This window comes from Lissotriton vulgaris, chromosome 8 (genome assembly GCF_964263255.1).
Source record: "Lissotriton vulgaris chromosome 8, aLisVul1.2, whole genome shotgun sequence".
NCBI lineage: Eukaryota > Metazoa > Chordata > Amphibia > Caudata > Salamandridae > Lissotriton > Lissotriton vulgaris.
In genome coordinates, this window is record NC_141696.1 from 22,421,363 (window position 1) to 22,436,645 (window position 15,283).

The window sequence follows — 15,283 nt, forward strand, 5'->3', positions numbered from 1 at the left end:
TGGCCATACTCTGTTACAAGGGCTACCGCTTCATTAATTTAACTTTCACCCTGCAGTGCCAATGACTACTAGAAAAGGAAAATGAAGAAGACAAATACAAGTAAGATAGTGCCATGATCCATGCATCCATCCATTCAAAGTAAATGTCCATCATTCTTCCTAATGTCGCAACTGGACAAACCTTAGTTTTTCTCACGGAAAAACAACCTTTTTATTTTATTTTGGAAACCGCCAGCCATGCATCCGTGCTTGACTTGCATTCGAATTTGAACCAAAGGATATATTGCGCACACATACAGTTTATGTTTCACCCACCCAGGCAGTCCTCTTCCCTTTCTTCTTCCACCCATCCTTGCTTCAGCCTTCAACCGGCCATGCATCATATTCCCAGCCACCTCGGGAAGCATTCAAAAACACGTATCATTCTTTGCCAGTCATTACTTTTAACTCGCTCATCCTTCCTTACACCATTCTTTCCCTTTTTCGTTTATCCCATCCATCAAGTTAATCTCTGATCTGACTTGGCTTCTCGATAAAACTTTCACGGCTGAGTTGAAGTCAAATTTAGAGGAGGCCATTGGTTACTCATCAGCTACCGCCGCTAATGCTATTGATAATGCGAAGTCAAGAGTGAATGTCTTCTACCTGGTTGACAAAAACATAGTTCTAAATTTGTAAGTCTTCTTAACAGTAAAGTGTACTTGTACTGTACACCATATACACCCGTGCAGAGAGCACATTCTGCAGTCTGCAATTTCAATAAGTAAGGAATATAATAGCTTACCACTGCCCACCACTACTGTGGCATCCCTCACAGCTGTTCCAGCTGGCTGTGGCACCGCCTCCGCCCCAGGAGTGCCCACCTCCGCACTGCCCCCGGTACTGGTGGATGGCTGTGCCGATGTTCCGCCTAGAAAATACATTTCATATTCTTTGATGCCAAATACACCACTCCCTATTTTGTCTAGGAATGAAAAATGTTTACTAGTACTACATAAACCAATTTAATAATTTGTGACTCTCTAGTCTCTAAACTACAAATTTCCCTTTCTTCAGGGAAGGGTGTTTTTTATTTATGCTTAGCCGTAACATGTCTTGCTACACTTTTTGGCACAACTGATGAATACTTGCTTTTTAACACGCACCAATTTTCTCATAACAGACAGAAGCTTCCCTTCTAAGAACAAGAGCAAGATCAGATCATCATCACTTGGATGGAGTCTGCACCGATTCATCCCCACAAAGAAGACTTGAAGTTCCAACAGGGTGAGGGCTCTCCCACAATTAATGTGTGAGATCAGCCACTTTTCAGTTTTGAATCCTTCACCGTTTATCTTATATGATGAAGTTGATTTTAATAAATGTTTTTACTTTTAATAAAGCTTTAAAACTTACATAGACTCTGTGGTTTTTGGTTATGAGTGAGTGAGCGAAAGGGTTTGCAATTTGCAAGCATGAGTCCGTGGCTCAGAGAGGTCGGGACTCTGACTCCGTAGTCTTATGTTCTGGGTTGTATAATCATTGGGGATCACTGCTGCATTCGGGAGCTAAATAATGAGTCTGACACACTAGCTAGTCAGTAAGGAGATTGGGGGTTCAACTTCTGTTATGACTGAGATATATTGAAAGTCTAACTGCGCCCATTATAATTTATAACTAATGCCCTATTTCTTGTCCATAGTTCTGTTTGTGCAGAATAGTCCCTGCAACAGCAGTAGTATGGATTGTCTTCCTATCCAACCAAAAAGTAAACTAGTATCTTATTCTTGGTGGCCATTGACATTTTATTGTTGGGAATTGTCAAAGCATTAACATTTTGAAGACTTCAATAGACATTATGGACAACCCAGAGGACTGCAATCAGTGCATAGAGCTATTGCTGAATAGAATAGGAGTTTTGTTTAACACCTTTTGCCAACTGTGCAAGCTTAGTTAGCCACACAGACAGACTAATTATAATCTAGTAGTACCACAGGGAGTCATACTAGAGGCAGGATAAGAATTTAGAAACAATCTACAAGAAGATCAAAGACAATTTAGGAAAAAATAGAATGAGGAATGTTTGGAAAAAATGCAGGTGCTGTAAAAGATAGGGAAGTATAATTATTAATATTAACAGGAAAAGGAGAGCAGAGGAGCCCTCGCCGGAGCGATCCAGGCCTTCCTGCTGTTGTCCCTGCGCCGCCGGCACCATTACCTTCTCCTGCGTCCCCTTGCCCCTGGGGGGAGCATCTGATGTACAACATGAAAGAAAGACACAAACATGGATGATTGTTATCAACCACATCAAACATTTCCAAAAAACAATAACAAATTATTTCGGGGAAATAGACAACAATTGCACTAAATGTATTGGCCCATATCTGATGTGGTCTACTAGGACATAGTATTGCTGGATTCGCGGACCGTCTACTTGTAAAGTTATGTAACTCACTAAACCAACTACAAAAAGGTTCTACTAGGACTGGCAGGCAGCGCTACGCTGCACTCGAAGTGACAGACATTGTCCATAATGATCACCACCACTATCTCTTCTTAGTGGCAGGAGTACAAAGGACGGACTTGAGTCTCTAATGTCTAGCATTACGCAGTTCTGTAAAGTACACTGATACGTAATCATCACCCAGGCCAAATGAGCACAAAATTGAAAACAAGTAAGCATAGTAGTACCGCCAGTGAGCAGGCGAGCACCTGCCGTCACAGAAGCTTTTGAAACATAATTTATCTTCAATGTAATCGGCAGCATTCTTGCTCTTCGGAAAAAACAAATATTTTCAATATCATAATAACACAGAGCAGGAGAAAACAAAGTAGTGATTAAATAGCTACTACTACTCACCAAGCCCAGGGATCTCCACGCCAAGCAGGTCGAGCAGGTCTTGTTCCCGGTCCAGGATGTCGGACCACCGGTGCGTCGCCTGGTTGTAGGTGCGCCGGACCCCAGACTCCCGATACATGGCCCGGCACACCTTCTCCCATAGCATGCGACGCTCCCGGAGCCCATACCCGGCCCAGAGCCTGCCGCCTGCCGCAAAGGTCTTGGGGAGGAGGCACTGGACGGAAAAAACAAGTGTGGCCACCTCCACTGCGCTGAAAATCTCCCGAGCTATTACTGCTTCCCCCCTTAAGCGGCTGCATGGGAGCCGGGTACGGGGTGCGGGACCCTTCCCCTTGCTCTTCCCGGCTCCCTTTGCCATGGTCCAGGACATGAAAGTTAAATAAAAAATAGGAAAAAACTAAATAAAATAAAAGAGGTAAAAAAAGTAGTTTTTAACGTAACGAAAGTTGAAAAAAACACAAAATATAGATGTAGAAAAATAGAGGGATAGATAATGAGTAAAAAAGATCCCAAAAAAGTTCAAAGAAACAAAGGATTGCAAAGATTAGGGGAGGATTGAAAAAGCATGCCCAGAACCATAGCAATGAATGAAAAACAAGATGGCCACGGCCATAGAGGACCGCGTGGGTTAGTTTGCGCGATATTTCCCCCGCGAGCACACAAAAACGCCCGCGACCACGTAATCGCTCCCCGCGCACAATGCGAGCATGCAACCAGCGCCTGGAAACGGAAATACGCAACGCGGACAAGATGACAATATGAGAATATTGCTGGAAATCCAGCAATATTCTCGCATTGAGCCGCTATCGCCGGATATTTTATCACATTGGAGATAAACGTTGCTAATAGCATGTTTTCTCTGCGATAATATCAGGCGATAGGCAGCGATAAAAAAATGCGCTAAGCGCATTTAGCGATAATTATCGCTTTTTGTTGCTAATATGCCCCTAAATTCTTTGCTGGGTTTTCTGAATTTCTGGCATACTTGCATTCCCAATTATGTCCAGCGTATCAAGCTGCTATATGCCTTGATACAACCGACTTTTACCAAATCTTGCTGGCTTTTAGAACATTCAGCTATACTGCAATCTTTGCAGGCTGATCTTCTTGAATCTAAATTCTTACTGACACATGATAACCACACAAACCTGGTAATAAGAATTGTGCCAGGTGCAGTGAGTTTCACATACTTTGACATTTAATGAAGGAGACAAAGTCCTTATTGCTTACAAGTCACACTTGTTAACATCGGCTGAAATGCGATTTTCTACTGTTGAGAAAGTTTTGATAGCAGTGCAGATGGCGATTCTTAAAGAGAGAGTGCTGTCACATGGAAAACGCATGTTGGTTGTTACCCCATATCCTGCCCTTGAGGCAGTGACGAAAGCCAGTGTGCCGAATTCAAAAGCTTTACTTCCTTGTTGGATACAATGGGCTACTTCACTGACGTCTCCGATGTCACATTTCTTTTTGATCCCTCATTGCAGACTCAGGAGTTCTTACAGTATGAATTTGTTCATCCTGCTCCTTTGTCCTTGCGCCCGCTTGAGGATTACCATTGTATCATTTATACTGACGGTTTGGCGCAGCCGGCGACATGATCTAAGCATGCTTATTCAGTGGCCTGCGCAATAGTGCTTGGTACCATGGTGGATGGAGAGTTAAGGTCCGATGTCATGCACATGCAGACACTAGGGGACTGTACCACTACGGTTGGCAGAGCTACGTGCTCTGGTGCTTGCACTAGAGTTTGCTGATCACCGTCTGACTACTCTTATTGTAAGTGACTCTTACAACTGTGTTTAGTCTTTCAATGACAATTTATTCTTTTGGACTCCGAATGACTATCGTGATTCCAAAGGTAGCACAATCAAACACAAAATGCTTTGGGTTAGAGTTGCAGAACTTAAAGAGTGTCTGCCTCTCGTAAATGTAATTCATACTCTTGGTCTCCAGTGCGTAGGAGTACACGCTGTTGGTAACAGTCTTGCTGACGAGGCAGCAAAGACAGCATTGGCGACAAATTTAGTAGCAGCAGTTACAAGATCCAAAAGTAAGATTGATGATGATATCTTGGCAGGTATTGCCGCAACAGAGAAGGGAAGTGATTACACTAATGGTTTCTCTTCTAAATACTTTAAGCCCTGATAAAGTTCCCTATGTGAGAATTAACAACATTGGTGACATATTGTTTCCCAACGCAGACCGTAGGCTTTCTTTGATAAGAGCCGTTTACGAGGGCATTGCTTCTGCTCATGCGGGCGTTTCAACGACTGTCTCTATCTTGCAGCAACGTTATTGGTGGCGCGGATTGTACAAACAGACTCGCGATTATGTCCTTACTTGTGACATTTGCCAGCAGAATAAAACTTCAACTGCTGTGAATCCACCACAAACACAGTTGTACATATCTAATAAACCACTTGGGTGTGTTTATTTAGATCACTGTGGTCCTTTCTCTTCTGATACTGCGTATACGTTTATCTTAGTTGCAGAGGATTCATGCACACGCTTTATATGGGTCTGGCCACAATGCAGTGCTGATGCTCAAACTGTCATCAGGGATTTGCGTGTCTTTGTGGGAATTTTTGCATGTGGCACCCTCCATTCTGACCAAGGTCCTGCATTCGCTTCTAAGGCGTAGAAAGAAGCCATGCGGTCTTTGGGGGTGCAGGTCAAACTTTCATCTCCATACCGGCGTGAGGACAATTCTGTTGTGGAGCAGATGAACCGTGACTTAAAGCAATCCTTGACAGCCAGGGTTTTTGGTACTGGCAGGAACTGGTTTGCCCATTTGTATAGCGTACAATGTGCACTTAATAATCTCCCTAGAAGCTCTCTGGGTGGGCGGACCCCATACGAAATGCTCTTTGGCACAAAGATGTGTGTCCCGGACCTTGAGGGTCTAGACATGGCGGCGTCTGCTGCACCCTTTGACGTAGATGATTATTCTGCTGATTACATAACCTACAAGAGACTCAAAACAGTCTTGCAAAGGAACACTTGCCCTCCACAACTGATGCTGCACTTCAGATTCCGGTAGTTGGCTGGCTACCTCGAGTCGGTGACCTGGTCCGTGAGAATGTGGAGAACAAGAAGGAGTTTGGCCCCTCTTATCATGCACCGGTTCCAGTGCTTGGCGTGCAGGGTACAAGAACAGTCATTTTACTTCCACTTCCTGGTTGCATGGATAACAGGTACATCTCTATTGACAATGTCAAATTACGAGTGGCCGATTCTTCTTAGTATGACTCCAGCGGTCTCTTGTCCAGCGATGCTGGGAAATTCTATTTTGGCTACAGCTAACACCAACAGGCCTGACATTGCCATTGAGATGAATACAGTTACTAATCCATTATTGAATCCACCGACTGGTGATTGTGAGAAGTTGGCCTGGCATATGCTGTCCACTATTCTAGTGGGCACCTTGCACCAGTCCAAACGAGCCTTATTGATGGTAGGTTAAAGACAACCTTATCAAAAGCTATCCTAGTGGTAGCTGTGGAGAGGGATGTGCATTGTTACAACGCATGCTTTTACCACGCATGCCTTTACAATGCAGGATTTACAACGCAAGTCGTTACAACGACTTGCATTGGGGGGGCTGGATAGTGAATAGTTTAATTTACTATTCCAACTCCGGTCCCCGTGGATAGTAGGGAACGTGTTGGATAGTAAATTAAACTATTACCTATCCTAGAGCGCCCCCAGCGCAATTCGTTGTAATGACTTGCGTTGTAAATCCTGCATTGTAAAGGCACTGCGTGGTAAAAGTTGCGTCGTAAAGGGTGTTTCCCGTGGAGAGCAGCCTTCAGGTTAAGTCTTGAAGGAATGTAAAGCAGCTTTTTTTACCAGTCTATAATCTTGTGAATGACCAAATGAAAGGAGAATCACACCAGGTATATATATAAAATATATGTATTTATTCTAAGCACATCCCTCTAGTCTCTTTATGAGGCTAGGGGCAAAAGTACATTCAGTAAACTTATTTAGCACACAGTAAATTAGCACAATATACGTTGAGCCCCAGGTGTGTACCAAACCATATATTAAGTAAGTGGTATAAGACCCACGAATAACATAGATACAAGGCCTAGAGCCTTTAGAACCGCTGGGGCCACCAGGAACCACCCAATGTAGTGACACAGGGGACCCACGGGGGACGCGTGCAGTATCTGAACACAGCCGCGAATCACCATTAACTTCTATGGGGAAAGTCACAGTTGGAATATTAGAGAAAGAGGACACTTAGAAGAGGACTTGGAGAAAACCCCTTTAGAACTAGGAGGTTCTAGAGTCAACAGCCACGGGCGCACTGGAGTACTCGAGTTACCTCACCCAGGGAAGCCGGGTGCATAGGTGTCTTTTCGTGTCAGGTTTCTTCATCGATTTCAATAGAGAGCTGCTGCAAAATGCTGCTGGCGTCCACGTGGAAAGAGTCCAGGTGGATCCAAGCCTGGATCAGAGAATCTAAGAACCTGAAAGCAGAGGGGACAGAGTCTGCGTCACTAGCCAGTGACCAGGAAGGTGATGAGCAGATGCCCACCTATGTCTGGTGCGTGCAGGTGAAGAAGCTGAAGCTTGACTCTTTAGCCAGGAAGACCAGGAGGTGTTGACGATGACCAGGTACGGGATTCTAGTTGTGCCATGACAGATGTCGAGTACTGCGGTGTCGGATTCCAGATGGGACCCAACAAGCCTTGGCAACGGCAGCCTACGCAGAAAGCAGAGACTGGCTTCGGTGCAGACCAGCAAGGTCTGGGAGACTCACCTCTTGGTAGCGATTCAGGACACTTCTGGGGCAAGCAGGAAAGCCCAAAGGAAAGAAGAATTACCTTTGTGGGGAAACACCAGTTGACGGCCCAGGGATCGCGAAGGGGCCTTGAGCAGAAATGCTAGAAGCGGGCTGACGGAACACTCGTGGAGTGTAGGCCCACAATCTTTGGTGCAGATGGTGCTCGGAGCGTCGACTACAAGAAGCCCATTGCACAACTTCGGGAACACTTGGGAAGTCGATGCACTAACAAATGTGCACGGTGTCCAGGAGTTCCGGTTCCACATCACTCGTGAGGGCTGCAGGTCTAAGCTTTGCTGGGATCTCGTGTCGGCCTCGGAGAAGTCTGGAAGTCTGTGCCCTGAGTCTGGTGGGAGCCTCAGAAATGCAGACTGGCAAGATGTTTCTAGGTGCCTGTTTGAACAGGGAGTCACTCCTTGACAGCAAGGGAGGGTCTTCAATCTTCTAGTCGAAATAGAATGTCGAAGTTACAGGATATATGTTGCAGAGTTTCATCCAGGTGTAATCCAAAGTCCTAAGGACTGGGGGCCATATTATCAAGAAAGAGTGATACATTGTCGCCGCCATCCTTGCTGCAAAGACCCCCGCCATATTAACATGGCTGGGGGGCCCGCGGCGGACGGAAAGACCATCTGCCGCTTTTACGGCCCGGTCGCCTTGCGACCGACCGGGGCGGAAAAGGGTTGTATATGGTGGCAGTGTCTATCAGACACCGCCAGCCATATTACAATTGGCATTCAACAATGCCTTTCCGTGGCTGCAATGCCGCCACAGAAAGGCATGCGGAGTCTCCCTGCAAGGGCCCGTTGCGGGCCCCCAGGGACTCCGGGGGGATGGGGGTTGCAAATGGGGGTACTCCCCGGCATTTCAAGGAACAACGTGGCAGGCACCGGGCAGTGCCTGTCATGTTGTGCTTTGAAATGCACAAGATGTATTCTTAGCATTGTGGTGGACAATGCTAAGTATACGGGATGCGCCCGCCACTGTGGCTGGCGCATCCTAATACCCCCCACGGGACCCCCGCCTTTATTGCGGGCGGTCCCTTCACATGATGGGATGGCGGGCGGACTAAGTCCGTCCGTCATCCTAATGGAGCCCTTTGTATTTTTTTTTTTCAAGATTCTGAGACTTTTTCCAAAAAGCTATATATTTGCATTATGTGTCTTATACTGGTCTCGTATATTTGATGGGGATGCATGTCAAAGCTAAGAAGTGCTGAAGATAGGGAGTCTTCTCATGATATGTTAAGTTAGTTAAGTTTTACCTAGTTAAGGGGCATATCATCAAGCACCGGAGATAAAATTATTGCCGCTTTAGCATCCGTTTTCTGACGGAAAGCGGCGATAATTTTTTCGCCTAATCAGCAAGGTCACGCTATCGCGTGAAACATTGCATTATCATCCTTTCCCTGAATGCCCATCTTTGCATCTCTAATGAGATGCAAAATGGGCGTTCCTGCCCTGACATAGCTGGAGAAATGTCGCTAAGCGACATTTCTCCAATTATCAATGGGCACGCTAACCTGCAGAGCGACAAGCAAAGTAGCAATAACCGCTGTTGTCGCTACTTTCCTTACGCCTGCTTCAAAACTGACTTAGCCATGATATCCTAAGTAAGGTGGATATCATGGCTAAGTATGTCTGGCCCTATCAGCAAGCTTTCGCCAAACCTTCAGCGATTATCACTGTATTTCCAGCAATAATAACACAATTGGTAGCTTGCGCTCTGAATTTTATCGCTTTGGAGATAAGCGTTGCTGATAGCACACTATCTCTGCGATAAAATTCAGAGTTGCCTGGCAATAATATTCCTCGCGCTTAGAGTGCTGATCGATAATTATCGCATGGCCTTGATGATATGCCCCCAGATTCTCTGAGTTGGCAAAAAAGGGTATGTCTTTGCTCAACTTTTATATGGTGACATAAATTATACTATAGATTTAGAGATGCAGAGAGGTAGAGAACAGTATGGCAGGTCTGTTGTTGCTGCATGTTCTGTCGTATGGGATGAGTCAAGTCTATGTCAAACTGTGCAGAGTTATAGGCAACGTTTGTGAATCCCAGAGGGTTCTTGGTCTTGCATTGATCTGTGACAGGGCTGCTGTTGGGTTTGTGTTCCGGATTTAAGTCCAACATTATGGAGAATCAGATATTTACTAGGATTGCTCCTGGACTCAAATCTAACCAGCACAGACGTGGTTGAACTATTAGCTGTGATACAGTTTTCTACTCAACATCACTTCCGTGCATGCAAAATGTAACATATGGAAGAATTTAGGGCACATTTCATGTCTGTTTGATCAGTTTCTCACTCGTACCAATGGTATTATATTTAACACAAATCTCCTATCAATTTGAAAAGAACTATGCTTTGATTCAAAGCTTTGTTGACTGAAGATATGCAGTGTATGGAAGTTTCCACACATTGTCATGCACATTGGGCCCGATTCACAGAATGAACTTAAGACTAAATCCTAAACTTACTACTATTTGGTATTCACAAAATTCACTTACTACTTTCAGAATTCACAGATTGAACTTACTACTTTCGAGATTCACAGAATGAACTTACTACTTTTGGTAATTCACAGAATAGATTTAAGACTACTAACTTTACGTGCGCACTCGGGCAGGAAATTCCGGGCCGGAGACGGAGTTTCCGGCCCGGAAGCGGAGCTTGCGGCCCAGAGGTGGCGATTTCAGCCATGGCTGAATCCCCACCTCTGAGCCGGAAGCTCTGCCTCCAAGCCGCAAGCTCCACCTCCATGCCACAAGCCCCTCCCCCAAGCCGGAAGCCCCGCCTCCAGGACAAAATTTACGGCCCGGGTGCAGACGTAAAGTTAGTAGTCTTAAATCTATTCTGTGAATACCAAAAGTAATACATTCATTCTCTGAATCCCCGTAAGTAGTAAGTTCACTTTGTGAATCTGGAAAGTAGTAAGTGCATTCTGTGAATACCAAATAGTAGTAAGTTTAGGATTTAGTCTTAAGTTCATTCTGTGAATCGGGCCCATTGTCAGTGAACAAGAGGACTGTGGACTTCTATAGTCATACTGAAGGAGACTATAGTGATCTGTAGTCATACTGTGGACATGTGTAGTCATACTGTGGACATCTGTAGTCATACTGTAGTCATACTGTGGGTGTCTATAGTGATCTATAGTCATACTGTGGACATGTGTAGTCATACTGCGGACATCTGTAGTCAAACAGTGGATGTCTGTAGAACCACTGTGGACATCTGTGGGGACATACTGTGAACAGCTGTATCAATTTATAGTCATACGGTGGACATCTGTAGTCATACTGTGGACATCTGTAGTAATCTGTGGCCATACTGTGGACATCTGTAGCCATACTATGGACATCTGTAGTCATACTGTGGATGTCTATGGAAATCTGTGGTCATACTGTGGACATCTGTAGTCATACTCTGGACATATGTAGTCATACTGTGGATGTATGTAGAAATCTGTATTCACACTGTGGACATCTGTAGCCATACTGTGGACATCTGTAGTCATACTGTGGATGTATGTAGAAATCTGTATTAACACTGTGGACATCTGTAGCCATACTGTGGACATCTGTAGTGTTCTGTGGCCATACTGTGGACATCTGTAGTCATACTGTGGATGTCTGTAGAAATCTATAGTCATACTGTGGACATTTGTAGTCATAGTCTGGACATCTGTATTTATTTTTAGGATGTCTGTAGTGATACCGTGGACATCTGCAGTCATACTGTGGACATCTGTAGTCATACTCTGGACATCTGTAGTCATACTCTGGACATCTGTAGTCATACTCTGGACATCTGTAGTCATGGTTAGGTTGTCTGTAGTGATACCGTGGAGATCTGTAGTGATACTGTGGACATCTGTAGTCATACTGTGGTCTTCTGTACTAATAATGTGGATATCTGTAGTCATCTGTACTCATACTGTGGATGTCTTTAGTGATACTGTGGACATCTGTAGTCATATTGTGGACAACTGTAGTAATGCTGTGGACGGATCAAGTCATACTTTGGACATCTCTAGCAATCTGTAGTCATACTATGGACTTCTGTAACCATACCATGAACGTTTGTAGAAATCTGTAGTCATACTGTGGGCACCTGTAGTGATCTGTAGTAATATTGTGGTCATCTGTACTCACACTGTGGACATCTGTAGTGATCTCTAGTCATATTGTGGATATCTGTAGTCATACAAACTGTGGATGTCTGTAAAAATTTTAAGTCATACTCTGGACATCTGTAGTCGTACTGTGGTCATCTGTACTCACACTGTGGATGCCAGTAGTCATACTGTGGACATCTGTAGTAATCTGTAGAAATATTGTGGTCATCTGTACTCACACTGTGGACATCTGTAGTGATCTCTAGTCATATTGCGGACATCTGTAATCATACTATGGATATCTGTAGAAATCTGTAGTACTACTGTGAGCATCTTTAGTCATAGGGTGGATGTCTGTAGTCATACTGAGGACATCTCCAGTGATCTGCAGTCATGATGTGGCTGTCTGTACAAATCCCTAGTCATACGGTGGACATCTGTGGTGTTCTGTAGTGATTGTGTTGACATATGTAGTCATACTGAGGATGTCTGTAGTAATACTGTGAACATCTGTAGTGATCTGTAGTCATACTGTCAACATCTGTAGTAATACAGTGGATGTCTGCAGCAGATCCATGTAAAACTCTGTACACGTTTGGCATACTGCAGGCACTTGTGACATGATGCTGTCCTGGCCTGATGATGATCAAACATGTCATATTGTGGGCATCTTAAGCACCGTAGAGACTGGGGTTTCATTGCTGCATCTTTGTTAAGTGCAACCACAATCTTTTGACAGAAGCAACACATGAAGAAGGAATTTATGCTTCAGAATGACTGTTTATTCATTTGAGATCATATTGAGTATTCACAGTCGCACTTTTTTAAATTACAGTGCTGTCTACTCCATAGTCTCAGGCCGTGCCGAGGTGCTATATTCAGGCGGCGGTGGCAAAGCCAACATTGTTGTTAGCTCTGTCGAAGACAGTGTAGTACCCCCTCATGAAGACATCTCCAAGGATCCAGAGTTCAGCATTGTTGGAATGGGACATTATGAATTTGGCGGTGCAGGTGTTCTATTGGAGGACAGAAAAAACGTGATCTATTAGCAAGATCGACTTCATGATTCCATACATTGACTATTTACAGCTGATTTACTCCTTGTCGGGAGTGTTGCTATCATGCAGGATATGAAGTGATATTTACTTTTTCATCCTCATGCACAAAAAAATCTTTTCTTGAATGTCAGTGTTGGGCCAGGCATTTGTGTAGAACTCTTTAAATGGACAATTTCACATTCATTCAAGCAAGCTGCTCTGTACAAACTATTGTCAAGATATAGCGGCCATTGTCCAAAAAGGCTGCTAAGGCATTTTGTCCCACTTATGCCTCGTTTGGCTCAGACTGTGGCTCATATTTAGAATTTGACAGACAGGGTACTCCACCGCAAACGTAGGAGCATCTCTCCAACATGCCGATGGCCCGCCGACTCCATTGAGGGTGGGCAGACGGTCATGTTGGACTGGCTGTTCCCCCACTCGTTCTGCTGGTGGAAATCTTACCCTGATGCCCCAACAGACTTGGGCCATTTGTGTAAGTACATGAGACCATTACCCCATTTACAGTCTGATGTACGCTTTTTACTCTTTGGAAAAACTCTCAAGGTCTTAGGTAAATATTTTTTGTTTTACAAAATCAAACGTGTGCATTTGGAATTTTTTCATATGCGAGAGAAAGAGAGAGAGAGAGAGAGAGAGAGAGAGAGAGGCAGATGTATGCAGGTAAAATCAAAGAGCTAGAAGGAAACAAAGATGTGGGAGGAGCCAGAGAAGAGAGAATTGAAGAGGTTGAACGCAGATAAAAGATACAACAGGTAAAAGAGTAGAAACAAATGAGAGAAGCGAAACGATGAATACAGAGAAAGTGGGCACATAATAGAAAGATAAGAGATGACAACACATAGATGAGGCGCAGAGTGGTAGTGAGATAAAGCAGAGATAGATGCCTGGAAACAGAACAGTGAGATAGGACCAAACAGACCTCTGGAAAGGGGTGAGAAACAAGTGAGAGATGGAAGGGGAGCAGCAGAAAGATCGTAAGAGAGAACAGAAAGATTGGAGCAAACAGATCTGATTTCAAGAGAGAGGGTACCCCACTTTCACCAGGGAACAGGGCACAATGACAACAAGTCAGAGGGAAATCCCTGGAGTGCGCTAGTTTACTTAATATATCTATACCGTTGCAGTTACACTTGAACATTTAGATAGCAGGCTACTATATTTCACTGTGCTATGGGGTGAAATTTAGTAATAATTTCCACAGAAAAATAAAATTTGTTAACAGTCTATTTTTAATAGAAAATTCATACACTGAACATTTAAAAAACCATAGTTAAAATTTCAAAGAAATATTCCTTGAAAAGTAAAAATACATAGAATCAATATCTCATATGCACAGTTGAACAATACAGTAATTAAAAATACAGGGCAAAGAAATACATACATAACACATTTGCAATTCATAAACAGTAAAAATTACAAAAACACACTATAAAGTAATAAACCCCTATTATGACTGTGGCTCCTAGATATTCTCGCCACTATTGATTTCTAGATCCAAAAGCCTAGGATTGCATTAACTATCGTAGACAGCTGTGACAAAAATGCATGTACATCCAGTGTGTACTCGGCTTCACTTGGATTCTTTAATTAGGAAATGCGTCGACGCGTTTCGGTGCAATACATTTAATTCTGTGGCACCTTCCTCAGGACTTCTTGGTAGGGGTTTCCTGTGTCAAGAAGATTTCGAGCAAATAAAGCAGTTGGAAACAACAAATGCGGCAATTGCTGCATCTGTGATTTATGTGTAGTTACAAAAAAGGTGGAACATAATGGAGCGACACATGACATTACCACCTTAAACAACTGCAGAACCAAAAACGTAATATATATGATCCTGTGCCCATGCGAGCAGGCATATATAGGAGAAACTGGCCGTGAGGTAAGGCTAAGGATTAGTGAACACAAGTCCGCCATTAAAAACAACAAAGAAAATGCCCCTTTGGTAGACCACTGGAAAGAACAAGGCCACAGTGAAAAAGATCTTAGATGGATCGTTTTAGAAAGAATAAAAGAGCTGGCCAGATTAGGCAACAGTACCACCAGACGTAAACAACAAGAGCAGTGGTATATGATTAAATTCAATACAATCAAGAAAGGCCTTAATTCAAGGGAAGAATGGGAGGCCCTTATCTAATGCAGGACATTAGCAACTCGACCCTCTTCCCTGTTTAATGAAACTGGCCCCCACGTATATGCTGAGTTCCTCCAAAATTAAATAACTAACATACATGCCCATGTTGTTCAAAAGACACGAACCCTGACACAACCGAGTGGGCTGTGAAACCAACGCTATGTCCAGAATGAAAAGAGATTTTCTGATATAATGGAGTGGGCTTTTGACCCCATGAGATATCTACTAATAAGGTATATACAATGCTCATTTAATTAACATGAGACAGTACTCCCTCTAACTTAAAAACCAATGAAACCCATAGTACATTGATCGAGGGAATAAAAATAATAAA

At 43.8% G+C, this 15,283-nt stretch overlaps 1 protein-coding gene across 1 annotated transcript in view; it reads right to left on the reverse strand.

The window, feature by feature from the left end:
• Window positions 1-12,585: 12,585 nt before the first annotated feature.
• Window positions 12,586-15,283, reverse strand: part of LOC147693267 (pepsin A-like) — a 100,605-nt gene continuing 97,907 nt past the window's right edge. The window contains exon 9 of the mRNA XM_086933660.1: window positions 12,586-12,773. Within this exon, the coding sequence (XP_086789786.1) occupies window positions 12,636-12,773 (138 nt within the window). The 3' untranslated portion in view covers window positions 12,586-12,635. The remainder of the gene's footprint in view (window positions 12,774-15,283) is intronic.